The sequence below is a fragment of the Trichomycterus rosablanca genome, chromosome 13 (genome assembly GCF_030014385.1).
Source record: "Trichomycterus rosablanca isolate fTriRos1 chromosome 13, fTriRos1.hap1, whole genome shotgun sequence".
NCBI lineage: Eukaryota > Metazoa > Chordata > Actinopteri > Siluriformes > Trichomycteridae > Trichomycterus > Trichomycterus rosablanca.
The window spans coordinates 7,110,753-7,131,773 of NC_086000.1; the positions used below are offsets into that span (position 1 = coordinate 7,110,753).

Genomic DNA, 21,021 nt, shown 5'->3' on the forward strand with positions numbered 1-21,021 from the left:
TACCACGCAACCTCTGAGCCACTAGTCTCGCTCGACTTGATCTTCCACCCAGGACTAGAGGAAGACCAGCATTAAGGCTCTTCTCTGTACTGGCACCCAAATGGTGGAACGAACTTCCTCTGTCTGTCCGAACATCTGAGTCTCTTGCTGCCTTTAAAAAACGATTAAAAACCTTCATCACCTCTTTACTAAGCACTTAAGCTGACTTGTACTTACTTACTAACACACTTTTCCATTTCTTAAAAAAAAAAAAAAACTTCTAACTTCTGGTTCTAACAGGTTTGAGCAGATTTGTGTTCTTGGACTGTTGTTTACTTAATCTAGAGTAATTAAATGTTTACTATGGAAGCTCTTCTGTAAGTCGCTCTGGATAAGAGCATCTGCTAAATGTCGAAAATGTAAAATGTAAATGTTTAAACTTTTGCATAAGACTTACGCATACAGCATTAACATTTATTACATTTAAAGCATGTTTATTTTTTATTCCTCTTTTGGATAAACTAAGTAAGAAGATGTTTAGTGCTGGTTTGTGGTTTCTCCCACATCGTTGATGCTTTATTGCGTAATAAAGGCGCTTGTTCTCCCAGCTCTTGTAGCTCGTTGAGAAGACGCCCTCTTATTACCGCTTCTAATTGGCTGAACTCGCGTCAATCAGTAAAGTGGGCGGAGCCTCTGAGCTTCTATATCCCTTTAATGGTAGTAAAAGTATCAGCTCGCGCATCGCATCTTCAGTACTGTGGTGTACACACGGTGTGAGCTTCAGTTCCTTTTATTTACAGCTGGCAAACGGAATACCAACTTCTGCGGAACACTGTTTAAATCACCTTTAAACTTTAGAATAAACCGGACTCGCTATAACGAATACTTTTAAAGGATACAAACGCGTGAACAGCGTGGCTCACCTGGCATCCTGATCCACCAGATTAACCCGGACTGCTTTTACCTAGAGATAGAGATATTAGAAAACTCTGTGGAACTTGGTAAAAGTGAACACTGCACTACTGCTTTTAGTGACTCGTGCCAGAGAGTGACTAGTACCCGATAGTGACTCGTGCCTGAGAGCAGTGCGCGCGGACCCACTATGCGCAACAGCGGCGTGTGGGTCGTGTTGAGCTTGTGCCTGTTGGTGGTGCGGGTACCCGCAGCTCAGGAATGTGCCCCATGCACGGAGCGCGCGTGTCCCTCTGTCCCTTGGAGTGGGTGTGAGGAGTGGCGCGTGCTGGCCCGGGACCCGTGCGGCTGCTGTGATCAGTGCGCGCGCTTGGAGCTGGAGCTGTGCGGGGGTGAAAACTGGGAGCTTGGTTACTGCGCTCAGGGACTCACTTGCACCTCTCTCAACCACACCGGGACGCTTAACATCCCTGACACAGGGGTGTGCAAAGGTGAGTGAGGAAACAGTGAGAATCTTATCTAATATTTTGCGACATTTTTCATATTAAATACAATAAACTTGGGAAAAAAATCCAAATAAATGTTTTACACAATCTGGATTAGTGATGCGCAAAAGTTTGGACACCTCTGGCCCATTTTTATTTTCTTTTGTTGATTTTCAAATCTAATAAGGGAACATATTATCTACAGGAAACAAACACAGTGTTACAGTGTTAGCAGGTGCCGCCAGAATTTCAAAATTTTTATCTTGGTCAGGGTTGCGGCGGGCTCAGTTTTTCTATATAAAAAAAAAAATAATAATAATAGAAAAAAACAAAACACTGCACACAATTTATTGCAGGGCTTCGACCACCCCCCAGATATAGCCAATCATGTCTGTGTACACGCCCATCCAACCTCAATCTCTGCGTCACCAAACGCCCTGCAAGACTTGGTTGTTGTTGGCAGCTACTGTATTCAATAGATTATTTAGATTTTATTCAACTTTACACATGATGGAGCAATTTGACCCATTTCTAACAAATTCCCTCAAGGTCTTCCAGGTAGTTCTAGAACAGGGGAGTAGAGCAGTTTGGAGGTTCTGCCATTGATGTTCAGTGGTGATAAGATAATGCCAATGATTGAACAACTCATCCACTTATTAGTTTACTTCATTTTAAACAACTCCAGTGTTGCTGTGGTAGTTATCTGAGTTACTGCTACTTTAATGCATTCCAATACTATTATGCCCCCACATTTGACAGTGGATTGTTAGAATGCTCTCACATCTCTAGAGTACCCTGTTAAACTTACACATACCAATTAGAATTAACACTCAAAAGTGCCACAAAGATTGTTGCAATTGTTAACACAATAAACCACTGTTTATTTTTTATGAATACCATTCTAAAACCTGACCTACATGAAGTATTAATTGTTAAGGTGTTGCAACAAATGTGACACCAAAAATACAGACAACTTGTGTGTAGTTTCGGTTGTTTGACTTATGTCTATTTTGATTGTACCCAAAACATTCTTGTACTTGTGAGTGGGGAGTAAATAAGTGAATTGGTGAGTTCAATATTGCTGGAGTGGTATCCTTAGGGGTATTTATTTTGTACTAATAGTTTGATTATGTATAAACCATGTTTTAGAAAAGTCATGACAAGTAAATAGATTATATTCATTTATCTATTAATCTAAGGAACTATTTCCGGTGGGCAGCACGGTGACTCAGTGGGTAGCACTGTGGCCTTACAGCAAGAAGGTCTTGGGTTCGATCCCCAGGTGGGCCGGTCCGGGTCCTTTCTGTATGGAGTTTACATGTTCTCCCCGTGTCCTCGTGGGTTTCCTCCGGGAGCTCCGGTTTCCTCCCACAGTCCAAAAACATGCAGTCAGGTTAATTGGGGACACTGAATTGCCCTACAAGTGAATGGGTGTGTGTATGTGTGTGTATGTGTCCCATCCCGTCCAGTCCAGGGTGTTACCGTTTGCATTGCAAAAAAAATATTTATTAACCTCCAACCCACTACAGAACAGACGATTCCTGCCGGTAGCGTTGCCGAATCCACTCAGATTCAGACCAGACCGACTCATCCTGGTGATAGATCGTGTAGTGTGAAACCCCCTATCGCCGATCAGCGTTGTAGTGTGAAAACCACAACGACTTAAAAGACTCCCAAGTTCAAGAGATCCAGTTGTGTAATGTGAACTCTACAGTGACCCAGCAACTCCAAAAGTCGTGTACTGTGAACTTGGCATAAGGGCTGCACGCGGGTCGGAGGAGGCGTGAGCAGCAGTATACCCACCTCGACTGCGGTCAGGGATCCTCCAGCAGTGGAAGACAAATTGACTATGCTACAATGGGAGAAAATGGGAGAAATTGCATAAGTAATCAGCCTAGAAGAATTGAATCTGATATCAGTCCAGCTCTTAAACCACTCCTAAAGGCAGACAGTTTAGTCTTTTCTTCACATAAGATCACCAAAGCTGACACAAATGTCCTAAAGTGATTATGATTTCTCACAAGAATCGAATTTTGGCTGTTGAATACAGCTTAGGAGGAAACTTGAGCTGTGCAATAGTTTACCAGGAGTTATGCAATACTCTACCAGTGCTAAACAGCAACAGAAGCAACAGTTTGGTCTAAGGGGGGCCTCACAATACACAGCCTATGCTGTTGTGTTGTGTAGCTAAGAAGAGGTTCCTTATTAGTGCAAATGGATCACCCTTCATATAACTTTACAGGGCTGTGGAAATGCCTGCCAAGAACTACCTGCTAATAAAAAAAGTGCATTAGAAGCACACAGCACAGCAACCTTCAGGCTCCACTTCATTGAAAGCACATGAGACTGTGGTCAGAATTTACTGTGATTTGTTGCTTTCAGACTCAGTGCCCAGATTTAAGCAGATTTTGACTGATTAGCTAAGCAAGTTCTGTTACTCACTGGTGGTAATACATACTTAAAAAATCACTGTCCAGTTTGTGGCTAAATTAGTTTTCACTCTTCTGACAGGCTTTCTACCAAAATAATCAAGTGTGTCTGTAGAATTTTGTACCAATGCAGTCCAAAGAGCACTTGGACAGAAATACCCAACTTGCAGGTTGCAGGCTACTGGAGTTTCTCCACACCAAACCCATCAAACCATGTTTTTTTGAACCTTGATTTGTCCACAATGGCTTGATCATGCTGGAGAGGTACAGGGTATTACCCAAACTGAAAGTATATTGTTTATTTTATGTACATATACATCGATCAGCCATAACATTATGACCACCTCCTGGTTTCTACACACACTGTCCATTTCATCAGCTCCACTTACCATATAGAAGCACTTTGTAGTTCTACAATTACTGACTGTAGTCCATCTATGTCTCTACATACTTTCTTAGCCTGCTTTCACTCTGTTCTTTAATGGTCAGGACCCCCACAGGACCACCACAGAGCAGGTATTATTTAGGTGGTAAATGATTCTCAGGTGATTGGTGTATATTCGGCAATTTAGAACATACCCTCTCCAGTTACAGTGTTGTTCTGCACTTTTTCCCATTGTAACCATGCAAACCTCCCAGAAGTTTTCAGAGCTAAATGGTGCTACATTGTCGTTTCATGATTGAAATGTATTTAGAAGTGGTGTGTTGGAGGTTGATTTGGACTTGGAACTGGAATGCCCTTGGCAAATAAGTAATAGTGAGTTATTCAGAGGTTTAACTGCTTCTGTGATTAAATCTTGACAGGTAATATGGTCCCTCACAGGCTCTTTGTGGTGGGCTGGATAAACAGCCTTTATGACCTGACTGCACATGCTACTATTTTGCTTTTCTCTGTCAAATCTAGAATTTCCTGAGAGGCAGTCAGTTTAATAGCAATAGGATGTGAATGAGTCTATGAGGATGTGTTCTGTGAAAATGACTTCAACAGTCCTTTAGGCTAGAGTCAGAGTCAAGTCACGAGTCAATATAATCTACACAAAACATATATTGGAAATGTAGCGTAGAAATAAACAATAATATGTAAGTTCAGATAAACAACAACAACAGATTAGCGACTGTATTTTGCCGTTTTACTTCGTGCCTTTACTTTCCTAGGTACCAGTTAAAAGCTTAAACTGATGTTTTGTTTTTATTGCAAATTATGGCACAGCGGCCAAAATCCCAAACACAGCAAAAAAAAAAAAATCCATAATACTGCTTACCTTAGCCTATGTTCTTCCACATGCTATTAAATTTAGAACCGTGTGTCCCGTTAGAAATAGAATCCGTTAGTTTGTAAATGTCCCGGTTGTGAAGTAAAACACGAACTCTTTAGAAAGCCAATCAAGCATTTCATTGATAATCATCTGTGTGACCCAAACTGAATAAATGCAAATAACAGCATTTCATACTAAAAATTAAAATCAGAAGGTCTGATTGGTTCAGAAAGCAGTTCTTACAATCATTAGCGCCAATTCTGTAGAAGCGTTCCATTTACATTATCCGTTACAGTGAAGTGCACTATGTAGGGTATTCCATAATTGTAATTATGGAGTGACGCTTCATCACTACGCCGGAAGCTGGCTGTAGCATTTACCCATTGCGTGCATTGCAGGTTAAGACGGCCGGAGCGTTATTAGAGAGCAGAAAATTACACGATCAGAATGACGTCGGATCATGTATATATAAATAAATATATACAGTGTATCACAAAAGTGAGTACACCCCTCACATTTCTGCAAATATTTCATTATATCTTTTCATGGGACAACACTATAGACATGAAACTTGGATATAACTTAGAGTAGTCAGTGTACAACTTGTATAGCAGTGTAGATTTACTGTCTTCTGAAAATAACTCAACATACAGCCATTAATGTCTAAATAGCTGGCAACATAAGTGAGTACACCCCACAGTGAACATGTCCAAATTGTGCCCAAATGTGTCGTTGTCCCTCCCTGGTGTCATGTGTCAAGGTCCCAGGTGTAAATGGGGAGCAGGGCTGTTAAATTTGGTGTTTTGGGTACAATTCTCTCATACTGGCCACTGGATATTCAACATGGCACCTCATGGCAAAGAACTCTCTGAGGATGTGAGAAATAGAATTGTTGCTCTCCACAAAGATGGCCTGGGCTATAAGAAGATTGCTAACACCCTGAAACTGAGCTACAGCATGGTGGCCAAGGTCATACAGCGGTTTTCCAGGACAGGTTCCACTCGGAACAGGCTTCGCCAGGGTCGACCAAAGAAGTTGAGTCCACGTGTTCGGCGTCATATCCAGAGGTTGGCTTTAAAAAATAGACACATGAGTGCTGCCAGCATTGCTGCAGAGGTTGAAGACGTGGGAGGTCAGCCTGTCAGTGCTCAGACCATACGCCGCACACTGCATCAACTCGGTCTGCATGGTCGTCATCCCAGAAGGAAGCTGACGCACAAGAAAGCCCGCAAACAGTTTGCTGAAGACAAGCAGTCCAAGAACATGGATTACTGGAATGCCCTGTGGTCTGACGAGACCAAGATAAACTTGTTTGGCTCAGATGGTGTCCAGCATGTGTGGCGGCGCCCTGGTGAGAAGTACCAAGACAACTGTATCTTGCCTACAGTCAAGCATGGTGGTGGTAGCATCATGGTCTTGGGCTGCATGAGTGTTGCTGGCACTGGGGAGCTGCAGTTCATTGAGGGAAACATGAATTCCAACATGTACTGTGACATTCTGAAACAGAGCATGATCCCCTCCCTTCGAAAACTGGGCCTCATGGCAGTTTTCCAACAGGATAACGACCCCAAACACAACCTCCAAGATGACAACTGCCTTGCTGAGGAAGCTGAAGGTAAAGGTGATAGACTAAACCCAATTGAGCACCTGTGGCGCATCCTCAAGTGGAAGGTGGAGGAGTTCAAGGTGTCTAACATCCACCAGCTCCGTGATGTCATCATGGAGGAGTGGAAGAGGATTCCAGTAGCAACCTGTGCAGCTCTGGTGAATTTCATGCCCAGGAGGGTTAAGGCAGTGCTGGATAATAATGGTGGTCACACAAAATATTGACACTTTGGGCACAATTTGGACATGTTCACTGTGGGGTGTACTCACTTATGTTGCCAGCTATTTAGACATTAATGGCTGTGTGTTGAGTTATTTTCAGAAGACAGTAAATCTACACTGCTATACAAGTTGTACACTGACTACTCTAAGTTATATCCAAGTTTTATTTCTATAGTGTTGTCCCATGAAAAGATATAATAAAATATATGCAGAAATGTGAGGGGTGTACTCACTTTTGTGATACACTGTACATATATATATATATATATATATATATATATATATATATATATATATATATATGCTGAGAATGTTGCATACTTTTGTTGTCCAAAAGTAATTTTTTGCGAGTCAAGAGTTGAGTCCGAGTCATTTGAAACAAGTCAGAGTCGAGTCTGAAGCTTCTGGCTTCAGCTGTGCGACATGCTAATTCTCCGGGTGGTCACTTTGAATTGTGAATGGGCATGCATGTGTGTAACATTTAACTTTATATATATATATATATATATATATATATATATATATATATATATATATTTTCCCCTCTTTTTCCCCCAATTTTGATCCCTCAGTCTAGTCGTGTCCAATTACCCTGAATGCGTCCTCTATACTGATTCGACCCTTCACCGCTAACTGAGGACGCCTCTCAACTGACATACGCCCCCTCCGGTACACACAGTCAGTACAGACTGCATTTTTCACCTGCACGAGTCGAGTTCATATACTTGACAGGCACTGTGCATGGAGGGCCACACCCCCATCAGCATTATTCCTCAGCCCTGTGCAGGCGCCATCAGTCAGCCAGCAGGGGCCGCAGTCACACCAGTTATGAGGACCTATGATCTGACTAACAACCCTGAACAACAGCCAATCGTTGTTCATACTGCCGCCCAGCCTAGTCGGAGAGGCAGAGCTGAGGTTCGATACGATGTATTCGAAACCCCAACTCTGGTGAGCTAGCGTACTTTACCGCTGCGCCACCTGAGCGGCCCCGTGTAACATTGAACTTAAATGTTTATTTTTAAATGTATGTCTAGAATGTGAAAGTGATGAGAATTCAGTTAGATCCTACAGTCTGATGAAAAAGATTGGAGAGGTGTGTAATCAGCATCTCATGTCTGATTATAAGCATCTAAGCCAGCGTCGCGCTAATGAATTATGCATTAATTATCCCACTAGGATACTTAAAAGAAATACATTATTTATTTTCTGTTGATGAATAGATTTGAATAATAAAAGGAGGGGAAGTCGTATTTTTCTTTGCATTTTAATCAATTTACATTTGTCACCCAAGACTAGATTGCATGACTGATTGAGGGTTTTATTTTGCTTTTAGCTCCATGCATCGCTGCATAAAATCAAACACAAAAATGCATAAAGCTGAGTGAATTGCTGTGTTGCTGTCACAGGGTGGTGAGCACCTGATGTAAGAGGGCACAGGTGTAACAACAGCAATGTTAAAAGAACTGAACCCAATTGCAGGACACTTAACCAAGGCAGAAAAATAATGTGGCTGAAAAGTCACAAATACGAAGAAGGAGAATCATAACTAAATAAATGAACAAAACACAGCCGCTCAGGTGGAGCGGTAAAATACGCTAGCACACCAGAGCTGGGATTTCTAATACATTGTATCATATCTCAGCTTTGCCATCCGACTGGCTGGGCGGCTACATGAACAACGTTTGGCTGTTGTTCATCCAGGGATGAAAATGCCAGATAGGGACCTCATAACTGATGCAATTATGACCTCTGCTGGCTGATTAATGGCGTCTGCACAGAGTAGAGAAATAATGCTGATCAGGGTGTGTGTCTCCATGCACAGTGCTGATTCGCATGTGATCTCGCCTCTTGCAGGTGAAAAAATGCAGTCGGCTACTGCACACGTGTCAGAGGGGCCGTGTGACAGCCTCACTCTCCTCAATCGGGGCGGGGGTCAGCACCAGTAGAGAGGAAGCATAACGCAATTGGGTAAAAATTGGACGCACTAGGGAGAAAAATGGGAGAAAATTAAAATAAATAAATGAACAAAACACAACATACACAAAACTAAGGAGGACTTGAGAAAAGAAAGGCAACCTTAGAACAATACGGTGGCTAAGAAGCCACAAAAGACATGAAATAAGTAAATGAGTAAGCAAAATTACCAGTAAACATACTAAAAACCAAGTACAGACTGGAGAAAAACACTGGGTACAACTGTGCCAGCTACTCGATCCACCAAATGCTTAACAGAGGCAAAAAAGGGTACTCTCAGCAGCTAAAAATTTGCAATGCTGCTGCACCAACCATGCGAGAGCTTAAAACAAGGAAAGTGCCCAAAATCACAAAAACAAAATCAGCTGCCATCATCTATCTTCTAAGTTCTCAGAAACCATAACAAAAGAATGCCAATAAAAAAGGCAGCAGGAAAAGCTTCATGTCATCCAGTCCGACCTTCAGCCAGGTATATCAGACAACAAATAACAAGCAGATGCACAGGGAGTCAAAAATCAGAGGACTCAGTCAGAAGCACACTTTTAAAGTGCTACCCCCCAGGTAAAGCGAGAAACAGTTAAGATCAGAGAATGCTTTTGAAGCACAGTTTAAAGAGAACTGCATTTTCTATCAATCAGTGCCCCCACATGTGCTGTGCATATGCTACTGGTCAGCACATGCACAGCAGGTGAGCACATTACCGTTGCATTGTTTCTGGTTTTACAACAAGTCAGTTTCTCAGATTTCTGTACTCTAAGAGATGACTGGGGCCAGTTTTCATGAGAAAGATTTAATGAACTATTAGATGAGCACAACCTCTCTAAAGCTAAAATCTAAGAAAAAAAGCACTGCCCGAAAGATAGATACTGTTAGTAGCAACGTGAGAATCGAATCTACAAGAACGTACTTGTGTTCACATACTTTTGGTCATTTAGTATATATACTGAATAACTGCCCATGATAGAGCTTTTGCAAGGGGACATTAAGCAAATCAATAAAAAACATAATTATATATATATATATATATATATACACACATTGACATCTGATCCATGGAGGCCCCACCTCACAACTTACAGGAGTTAAAGTATCTGCTGCTAACATCTTGGTTCCAGATACAACAGCACACCTTCAGGGGTCTAGTGGAGTCCATGCCTTGACGGGTCAGGGCTGTTTTGGCAGCAGCAAAAGGGGGACCAACACTATATTAGAAAGGTGTTTATAATGTTATGCCCACCTCTAAGTGTATATATATATTTATATTGTTAAGACATTTGAGCATGTTAAAGCTTAGATGCAAACCAGTGCACTTGCGATACAATATCTTCACCTATTTCAGTCATTTCCGTAACACTGAAGTGTCCTTTTCTTTCAGGAAGTGCCTGTCTGGGCCACTTTAATCTACCATTATCTAATGTTTCAAAGACTTCCTCTTTAGTAATGCTATCAGCCAAAAACTGGCCTCTGGGGTCAACTGCTTCATCTCATGACCTGAATGCCAAGACATGCAGGCTCCAAGTCCCCTTTCTTTTACCCCTGCCATAACATTTTAACTACTAAATATAATTATAAATTTTATATACTTCAAGTAACAGCCTATATATTTAAAGTAATAGCCTAAAACCAATATTTTAGTTTCAAACAGAGACTTAGGATGTCCGATCAAAAATTGGTCTTAAGCCAGCACAACTATGGCTTTGGGACCACCCGCTGTAAGTGCCCTTGCAGAGAAGGTCCAGATGAAAAAGTGCTGGAGGCACTCAATTTTAAATGACAGGAAGAGGGAGTGAACATCCTGGTAAACAAGGTTGAATCAGGTTGAAATGGTTGCTTCTGCTTACCTGCTCACCTGTCTATAAAAAGCTGCAGTCTCCTCAATATATATGTGTCAGACATGTAAAATATTTTTTTAATAAATATAATGTGGTTTCTTTTACATCCATAATTTTTCATGCAAATTAAAGCTGAATATCAAAATTTTACAGGACTTAAAACTTACAGTATTTGCTTCAGAATTTTGAAAATGCACTTTGAAAGTCTGCCTCCAGAGCTTCAGCACTGTCCGATGTGGACTTCATCCATAACATTAAAACCACCTCCTTGTTCCTACACTGTTCATTTTATCAGCTCCACTTACCAAATAGAAGCACTTTGTAGTTCTACAATTACTGACTGTAGTCCATCTGTTTCTCTACTTACCTTTTTAGCCTGCTTTCACCCCACAGGACGACTACAGAACAGGTATTATTTGGGTGGTGGATCATTCTCAGCACTGCAGTGACACTGACATGGTGGTGGTGTGTTAGTGTGTGTTGTGCTGGTGTGAGTGGATAAGACACAGCCATGTCCACTCACTGTCCGCTCTATTAGACACTCCTACCTAGTTGGTTGCTCATCTGTTGCTTCTGTTTGAGTTGGTCATCTTCTAGACCTTCATCAGTGGTCACAGGACGCTGCCCACAGGTGCTGTTGGCTGGATATATTTTTGGTTGGTGGACTATTCTCAGTCCAGCAGTGACAGTGAGGTGTTTAAAAACTTCATCAGCGCTGCTGTGTCTGATCCACTCATACCAGCACAACACACACTAACACACCACCACCATGTCAGTGTCACTGCAGTGCTGAGAATGATCCACCACCTAAATAATACCTGCTCTGTGGTGGTCCTGTGGTGGTCCTGACCATTGAAGAACAGCATGAAAGGGGGCTAACAAAGCATGCAGAGAAACAGATGGACTACAGTCAGTAATTGTATTCTGTATGGTAAGTGGAGCTGATAAAATGGACAGTGAGTGTAGAAACAAGGAGGTGGTTTTAATGTTATGGCTGATCGGTGTACACGTGTGAAGAGAACCTAATCAGACCCCATCACCAAACATTAACATTAAAGCTCTGGTGCCTCATCAGGATTATGATGACCCAAATGACAAGTGAACCCTGCAACCCCAGAGTGAGCCATGTTATCACCAGTGTCCTCTTTACAGGGATAAGCAGCAGTGTTCTCTTGACATCGCTTTCTAAAAGTGTCACACTGCTTAAGGAATCTAGGTTTGATCTCTGTCTTTGATTACTCACTGTTTGGAGTTTGATATTTGGATGTTGCCCATATATCTATTTTTATAGATTTGTTCTTGGTGTTATTGCTTAATCACACCAGTGAGGGGATTGACTAATCCTGTTTATTACTGACACATTCTCGGAAACCACCAGACCATAGTCTAACTGGTAGCTTTCATGAGGGTCTATGGGATCTTTCTTTGTCTATGTGACTATGGGACCTTTTACTTTGACTCTGTTTATCTGGGTTGACCCCACTATGAGTATTTAGCTCATAGTGATATAGGAGTAAGGATTAGTACTATACACTATGACAAGATTTGGGCATGTCACAAATCTGCCACCGGTTGGCTTCAATGGAGCTGTTTTAGGCACATCCCACTGGAGGGAGACCTCAGGGCAGATCCAGCTAAATACTAGAGGGATTATACACTGATCAGCCATAACATTAAAACCACCTCCTTGTTTCTACACTCACTGTCCATTTTATCAGCTCCACTTACCATATAGAAGCACTTTGAAGTTCTACAATTACTGACTGTAGTCCATCTGTTTCTCTACATACCTTTTTAACCTGCTTTCACCCTGTTCTTTAATGGTCAGGATCCCCACAGGACCCCCACAGAGCGGGTATTATTTGGGTGGTGGATCATTCTCAGCACTGCAGTGACACTGACTTGGTGGTTGTGTGTTAGTGTGTGTTGTGCTGGTATGATTGGATCAGACACAGCAGCGCTGCTGGAGTTTTTAAATACCGTGTCCACTCACTGTCCTCTCTATTAGAGTAGACTACCTAGTTGGTCCACCTTGTAGATGTAAAGTCAGAGACGATCGCTCATCTATTGCTGCTGTTTGAGTTGGTCATCTTCTAGACCTTCATCAGTGGTCACAGGATGCTCCCCTTGGGGCGCTGTTGGCTGGATATTTTTGGTTGGTGGACTATTCTCAGTCCAGCAGTGACAGTGAGATGTTTAAAAACTCAATCAGCATTGCTGTGTCATCCACTCATACCACCACAACACACACTAACACACCACCACCATGTCAGTGTCACTGCAGTGCTGAGAATGATCCACCACCCAAATAATACCTGCTCTGTGGGAGTCCTGCCCATTGAAGAACAGCATGAAAGGACAAACATACAAACATAACAAAGCATACAGTCAGTAATTGTAGAACTACAAAGTGCTTCTATAAGGTAAGTTATGGCTGATCGGTGTATTTTAATATAAAATGCTTGGGAATGCCTAGGGTTGCCCTAGGATGAGGTCAAACTTATGACTATTGTAGGGAAATTCTGGGCTGATCTGTTCAACAACTCCTACCAGGAAAAGTAAATGAGACAAGATGATATTTTTTAAAGTATGGGGTTGGCCAGCCCTTAGAAAAGAGAAGTGCTGTGTCTGGTTTTATTTATTGCCCTGGTAGCATTATGTCAGCCAACTCCAGTAGGGGGGACGATGCAGGGGAGCTTTGGGGGTTGAGTTAGAAATCACCCTCTGACATGAATTGCTTCATCTTATTCAACTCCCACATACAAGCAGAGAAAGAGGCATAGATTGGGTGAATAGTAGACAGAAACAAGAAAAGCAAAGATGGATGGTAAGACACTGATGTACTGATGCAGCTAAATACCGTTCTCAATACCAATCTTACACATTTATCTTTGCTATCCAAAGCATTTCTTTTTTTTTCTTTTACTATGTTAGCAACATACATTGCCAGAAGACACTGACATGGTGGTGGTGTGTTAGTGTGTGTTGTGCTGGTATGAGTGGAGTTTTTAAATACTGTGTCCACTCACTGTTCACTCTATTAGACACTCCTACCTAAATGGTCCACCTTGTAGATGTAAAGTCAGAGACGATTGCTCAACTATTGCTGCTGTTTGAGTTGGTCATCTTCTAGACCTTCATCAGTGGTCACAGGATGCTGCCCACAGGGCGCTGTTGGCTGTATATATTTTTGGTTGGTGGACTATTCTCAGTCCAGCATTGACAGTGAGGTGTTTAAAAATCCATCAGTGCTGCTGTGTCTGATCCACTCACTGCAGTGCTGAGAATGGTCCACAACCTAAATATTACCTGCTCTGTGGTGGTCCAGTGGGGGTCCTGACCATTGAAGAACAGCATGAAAGGGGGTTAACAAAGTATGCAAAGAAACAGATGGACTACAGTCAGTAATTGTAGAACTACAAAGTGCTTCTATATGGTAAAATGGACAGTGAGTGTAGAAACAAGGTGTTTTTAACGTTATGGCTGATCAGTGTACATGCCACAAAACAAGCCTTAATTGAATAATGTTAACCTCCGTGGCAACTCTTTTGTCTTTTTCTTAGGCCTCTCGAACTCCGCAGACTCTGGTGTGGAGGACAAGCGCTGTCCCCTAGTAAGTGGGTGTAACCGTGTGAACAGTGAGTGCATCTGCGAGCTTAAACACTCCTGCCTCGTCTCTTTCAGCTACCCAGATAAAGATACTTGCATCAGTGCCATGAAGACAGGTAAGGAATACTGTGAATGAAATACTAATATATTTTGATGATTTATTTGTACATTATTGACAGGATCACATTCTTTCTTACAGCCCAGATGTCACGTGGTGCTCCCTCAAACTAGAAACGTTTTGATATTGTTTAATTCCATTACTATTGTACAACACCAGATGTGCTTATTCAAGATTTAAACATTAGAGACAGATGTGTTAGATTAGTGCTGAAAGTAAACTGCGGGGCAAAAGACTAGCTTGAACGGTTCTGCAAGACCCCAGTTTAGACCCCAGAGAAAGTGACAGTACACCAGGCTGTTGAGTCATATTGTCTTTCTTAATCATGTCAAATAGTATCATCATTAAAACCATATGCCCCATATACATCTGGAGAAAATAAGGCTGGGCCCACAATCGTTAGTTTTTTAGATGTATGCATGTATCACAGAACAGGTATGCTTCGACCTCTGCTTGATGAGACACAAGTTAATACAGGATCATCCATCATTCTGCATTTTGTGTATCTTCATCATAGGTAAAGCATAAAAACTCAGCTTCATTTCCTATCTGCTGTTTACATTGAGAGATTTAAGTATAGAAGGACCTCGGCCATTACAGAGTTTGATATAGAGTGATGTAAAAGGGGTGGCACGGTGGGTAGCACTGTCACCTTACAGCAAAAAGGTCTTGGGTTTGATTCCCAGTACCTTGTATAGAGTTTCCTTCCACAGTCCGAAGACATGCAGTCAGGTTAATTGGAGATACTAAAAGTTGCCCTTGTGTGTGTGTTACATTGTTAAGGTGTGAATGTGTTTGTGTGTATGTCTACCCTGCGATGGACTGGTGCCTTATGGCCATTAAATACGGCTCCAGCACCCCCGCAACCCTGATTAGGATAAGTGGCTAATGCCATTCAAGCCCTTTGAATAAACCAAGCATGTGACTGTATATTATTGGGGCAGTTAATTGTTAAACCATTCTCTGTGACTAAGATCATTATCTGTGTAGCACCTCTAAATCACACTAAATTGACAGAGACATAGTCAAATTAAAGAAGATTACTGGTAGGAACATCTAAGCACGCATTAGACCCTAAAATCTCCAAAGCTGGAAAAGGTTCACAGCCAGAACTATTAAAATAGTTGTTTATTAGCTGTAATACAGACATACTGTTACAGTTTACATAAACCTGTAATAGAGATTCTTGAATTGTCAAGGATTTTTGTTTGAACTGTTTATATTTGGTATCTGATTGAATATTTGTCCAAAAGTAAGTGTGGGTTTTATGCTGGGTCAGAGTTATATACCTACATTAACTTATTATTAATTTACTGGTATAGAAAGTTCTCTAATGTAATTGAATTTTATTGCATGATATCTTGATCCTTTATTAGTAAATATGGTAACCTATAACCGGTCATATATTTTGGCTCAGTAAAATAGTTCCAGACTGCTCCTATTTAAAAGTACATAAAACAGTGTCTCCTGCTACAGTCAAAACCCAAATTGCCACCATATGCTCAAAGAAACTTTTCCGGAAGGTCAGTTATGCAATAGGTCTAACCTGTTGCATAACAGGTTAAACTAGGTGACTTATATAGCATAAGCAAAGTCACCAGCTCCAACCAGCTACTCAGTCAGAATTACTAACTAGGAATTTGTGCAGCGGTCTATTATGCTAGCCCACAACCTCAGAGATCCAGGTTTAAATCTCAGCTGTGCTATAGGGCAGTGATAGCTCAGTGGTTAAGGTACTGGACTAGTAATCAGAAGGTTGCCGGTTCAAGCCCCACCACCGCCAGGTTGCCACTGTTGGGCCCCTGAGCAAGGCCCTTAACCCTTAACAAAAAATTGTGTTCAGTCATAATTGTAAGTCACTTTGGATAAAAAAAAGCGTCTGCTAAATGCCGAAAATGTAAATGTCTATAGACTGTCCTGGTGTCCATACAGACATGATAGACTATGTCCGAGAGGGAAAATATTCTTATTCTGTGGCCTGTAGTAGCAAAAGTGGCCTGTAGTTTGTGTGTTAATTTGGGAAACCCAATTAAACAGAAATATGCTGTCTATTTCCAGACAGTTTTGCAGGCTAATGTTTATTAGTAACTGAAAATGGTTGCAATTATAGAAGCCCAAATTCAGATGTCCTTACTTCCATTTGACATTGTTTATCATATGACATTAGCACTTGGCTACACTTACACTATACAGATGAGTTGACATGTTCCAGGTAAAGCAAAAGCAAAATGATTACCATTATAGTTTACCAGCAATTTTCTGATCTGACATTTTTACATTTGCAGCATTTAGCAGATACTTTTATCCAAAGCAACTTACAATTATCACTTAATACAATCTGAGCAATTGAGGGTTAAAGGCCTTGGTCAAGGGCCCAACAGTGGCAACTTGGTGATGGTGGGGCTTGAATAGACAGCCTTATGTTCACTAGTCCAGTGCTATAACCATTAAGCTACCAACCACTACCCACTCCATTTCTAAAACGCACTTACAAATCTTTGCTCTTTTTCTTCATCAGATGCACAGAAGCATGAGAAAGAGGTCATGGAAAAGTCTGAGGAACCCTCTTACCAGGCCTGTGCGTTCTCTGGTTGTAATCTGACCGCTATAGGCTGTGAGTGTGTCTCCCAGAGCTGCAACCCCCACTTCACCTATTCCAACCGCAGCCAGTGCCAGCAAGCAGCAGGTAACTTGGTCCAAAATTTATTATTAACCCTAAGTCGTGCTGTGTAATGTTTAAATGTTAAAATTTTATTAGGGCCTGTGTGAGATACACTGCTGTGAAATGGTATTAACCTTTTCTCTATTTCTTTTGTTATGCATTTCACTTAGATCTATTAATTTTTTAAAAACTATGACACCTGTATAACTGATCATTTTATTTATTAGGGGAAAGTTATCTAGCACATTGCTCCTCAATTAAGCTTGGTTACTGCTTTATACCAGAATTGTTTAATTATGATTTAGCATCAGACAGTTTTTGCTCATTTACTTACTATGAGAGTAAAAGCCCACCAGGTAGGAACTTTTCATTTTGGAAAACTGTTTTAAATCTCTGTTCCATTCTGAAAATATTCATCTAGGGTCTGCAAAGCTAAATAAAAAATCTATTTGCTATTGGCAAAAATTGGCATCACAATATGATCATATAATTTCCTGACATTAGCTCTGCCACAGCCACAATAGCTTATAAGAATGAATAGCTTGTCTACACAGAAGTACAGCATTTTGCACTTGGGTCAAGTATTCCTGTACCTTTTTTCCCATGCAGTCAGTGGTCAGCATCTTTTTCCAATGTATCATGCTCTGTTACCAAACCCTGACTATACAAATCTGTAAAGGGGTATCTGAAAGCTGACTGGCAATGCCTTCTTGGCAGGAAAAACAGCAAATCTGTCCTATCTGTCCAGTATTTAGTAAAAATCTACTTTAGTAAAAAGAAAGTTTTCATTCGTAGTTACATTTATTAATTACATTAATATGTTTTAAAACAGTAATAAGCCAAAAACCTTCCAAAAGTCGATGTTATTGGCTATTTAGTAACAGGTAGAATAGAATAGAATGCCTTTATTTGAATACACATACATCGATCAGCCATAACATTAAAACCACCTCCTTGTTTCTACACTCACTGTCAATTTTATCAGCTCCACTTACCATATAGGAGCACTTTGTAGTTCTACAATTACTGACTGTAGTCCATCTGTTTCTCTACATACCTTTTTAACCTGCTTTCACCCTGTTCTTCAATGGTCAGAGTAGGTATTATTTGGGTGGTGGATCATTCTCAGCACTGCAGTGACACTGACATGGTGGTGGTGTGTTAGTGTGCTGGGTGTTAGGGTGTTGTGCTGGTATGAGTGGATCAGACACAGCAGCGCTGCTGGAGTTTTTAAACACCTCACTGTCACTGCTTGACTGAAAATAGTTCACCAATCAAAAATATATCCAGCCAACAGCGCCCCGTGGGCAGCGTCCTGTGACCACTGATGAAGGTCTAGAAGATGACCAACTCAAACAGCAGCAATAGATGAGCGATCGTCTCTGGCTTTACATCTACAAGGTGGACCAACTATGTAGGAGTGTCTAATAGAGTGGACAGTGAGTGGACACAGTATTTAAAAACTCCAGCAGTGCTGCTGTGTCTGATCCACTCATACCAGCACAACATACACTAACACACCACCACCATGTCAGTGTCACTGCAGTGCTGAGAATGATCCACCACCCAAATAATACCTGCTCTGTGGTGGTCCTGTTGGGGTCCTGACCATTGAAGAACAGGGTGAAAGCAGGCTAAAAAGTATGTAGAGAAATAGATGCACTACAGTCAGTAATTGTAGAACTACAAAGTGCTTCTATATGGTAAGTGGAGCTAATTAAATGGACAGTGAGTGCAGAAACAAGGAGGTGGTCAAATATATTACTGACATAGTGGCTTTGCTGGTGTAGTGAGTGCCACAATGCATAATAAATCCTGTGACCTTGGGTTTGGTTCTTTGGGAAATGTCTGTGTGGACTTTTTGTGTGGGATTTTCTCTTAGTAATCTGGTTTTCCAACCCCTCCCAAAAGGTGAATTGAATAGACTTGTTTGCCTTTGAGTGTAAGTGGGTGAGCAAATGTGTGTTGCTCTGCATTGGTTTCCTGTCGAAGGGTGTGTTCTTGCGTTCACCCAGGGTTTCCAGGTTGTGGGAATGACCATAGTTAATAATAGAGTAAATGTGGAAACAGGACTATCCCTAAAAGCTACAAATCTGTAAATAATAACACACTGAAACAATGAGAATTTAAGTTCTTATAAATACAGATCAATTATTGTTGGAGTTACCAAACCACAACAGGGTGGTGTCAGCCACTGTAGTGTTGTTGAAAGATTCTTTCCAAAATCTGTCACTTTATTGTTTACTGTGGTTTACAATAAACAGCATAACCCATAATGCCAAAATAAATCCCCAATTGTTTTAATGAGCAAGTGTTCAATCAGGCTTTACAAGCAACCACATACCTCACACAAGCACATGGAGGAAAAAAAAACTAGTCCAGACTGCACCGGGTCTATTCTAATAAGTAAGGGTGAAGTGTGTGTGTGTGTTGGCATGACTGTGAATGTGTGGTCAGGAAGCCGAGTGTGATCGAAGGAGAATGAGGGGGGTTTATAAAGTGATGAAGGTTTGAGCCACAGTTTCAAATGCAGTCAGGTCATTTCCCATTTCTGAAGGAAACTATGCATGAAAAGTGGGAACTGTTCTAGTTTCCTGCCATACTGCAGCTCAGCTAGGGAACACAACCTCCATTGTAAATAGCGTAGTGTATGCTCCTATTGTCTTGTATCAAAGCACGATTGTAAGATGTTTATTTTGAAGAAACTAGAAACATAAAACAATTGTAGAGCAGGTAGGAGTTTAATTACCATCTTTACCAGATGTTTTGTAGTTTCTGTTACAGTTTTCATATTTTTACATGTGAAGGAGCTTAAACAGTCATTTAAAGTATAAAACCTATTTTGAGAAGTTGTGGGACACTTCATTAAATGAACTCAACTTCATTTCATTTATTAATAAACATCCATTCCTGCATTTCAGGCCTGCAACACATTCCCAAAAAAGTTGGGACAGTAAAGCATTTACCACTTTGTGATGTTGCTGTTCCTTTTCACCACACTTAAAAGACGTTTTGGCACCGAGGAGACCAAGTGATTTAGTGTTTCAGCTTTTATTTTGTCCCATTCTTCCTGCAAATATGTCTTAAGATGTGCAACAGTACGGGGGGTCGTCGTTGTCACATTTTCTGTTTTAAAATTCTCCACACATTCTCTATTGGGGACAGGTCAGGACTGCAGGCAGGCAGTACCTGTACCCTCTTCTTCCGCAGCCATGCCTTTATAATGTGTGCAGCATGTGGTTTTGCATTGTCTTGTTGAAAAATACATGGACGTCCCTGAAAAAGATGACGTCTTGAAGGCAGCATATGTTGCTCTAAGATCTCAGTGTACTTTTCTAAATTAATGCTGCCATCACAGAAGTGTAAATGACCTTTGCCAAGGGCACTGACACACCCACATACCATGACAGACCCTGGCTTTTGGACTTGTTGCTGATAACAGTCTGGATGGTCCTTTATGTCTTTGGTCCGGAGCACACGGCGTCCATTTTTTCCAAAAAGGACCTGGAATGCTGATTCATCTGACCACAATACATGTTTCCACTGTGTGATGGTCCATCCTAGATGCCTCGGAGCCCAGAAAAGTTGACGCCACTTCTGGACATGGTTAATATAAGGCTTCTTTTTTGCACAGAAAAATTGTAAGTGGCATTTGTGCATGTAACTCTGTATTGTAGAGCTTGACAAAGGTTTGCCAAAGTAATCCCTCACCCATGTGGTTATATCAGCTATTGTTGAGTGGCGGTTCTTGATGCAGTGCCGTCTGAGGGATCGAAGATCACAGGCGTTCAGCTTAAGCTTGCATCCTTGGCCTTTACCCACTGAAATTCCTTTCGATTCCTTAAATTGTTTAATGATATTATGCACTGTAGAGGGAGAAATATGCAAATCCCTTCCAATTTTTCTTTGAGGTTCATTGTTTCTAAACATTTCAA

At 41.2% G+C, this 21,021-nt stretch overlaps 1 protein-coding gene across 1 annotated transcript in view; it reads left to right on the top strand.

Moving 5' to 3' along the window:
* The first annotated feature begins 958 nt into the window (after positions 1 to 958).
* Positions 959 to 21,021, top strand: part of LOC134325364 (cysteine-rich motor neuron 1 protein-like) — a 78,604-nt gene continuing 58,541 nt past the window's right edge. The window contains exons 1-3 of the mRNA XM_063007535.1: positions 959 to 1,382; positions 14,261 to 14,422; positions 16,943 to 17,110. Of these exons, the coding sequence (XP_062863605.1) occupies positions 1,082 to 1,382; positions 14,261 to 14,422; positions 16,943 to 17,110 (631 nt within the window). The 5' untranslated portion in view covers positions 959 to 1,081. The remainder of the gene's footprint in view (positions 1,383 to 14,260; positions 14,423 to 16,942; positions 17,111 to 21,021) is intronic.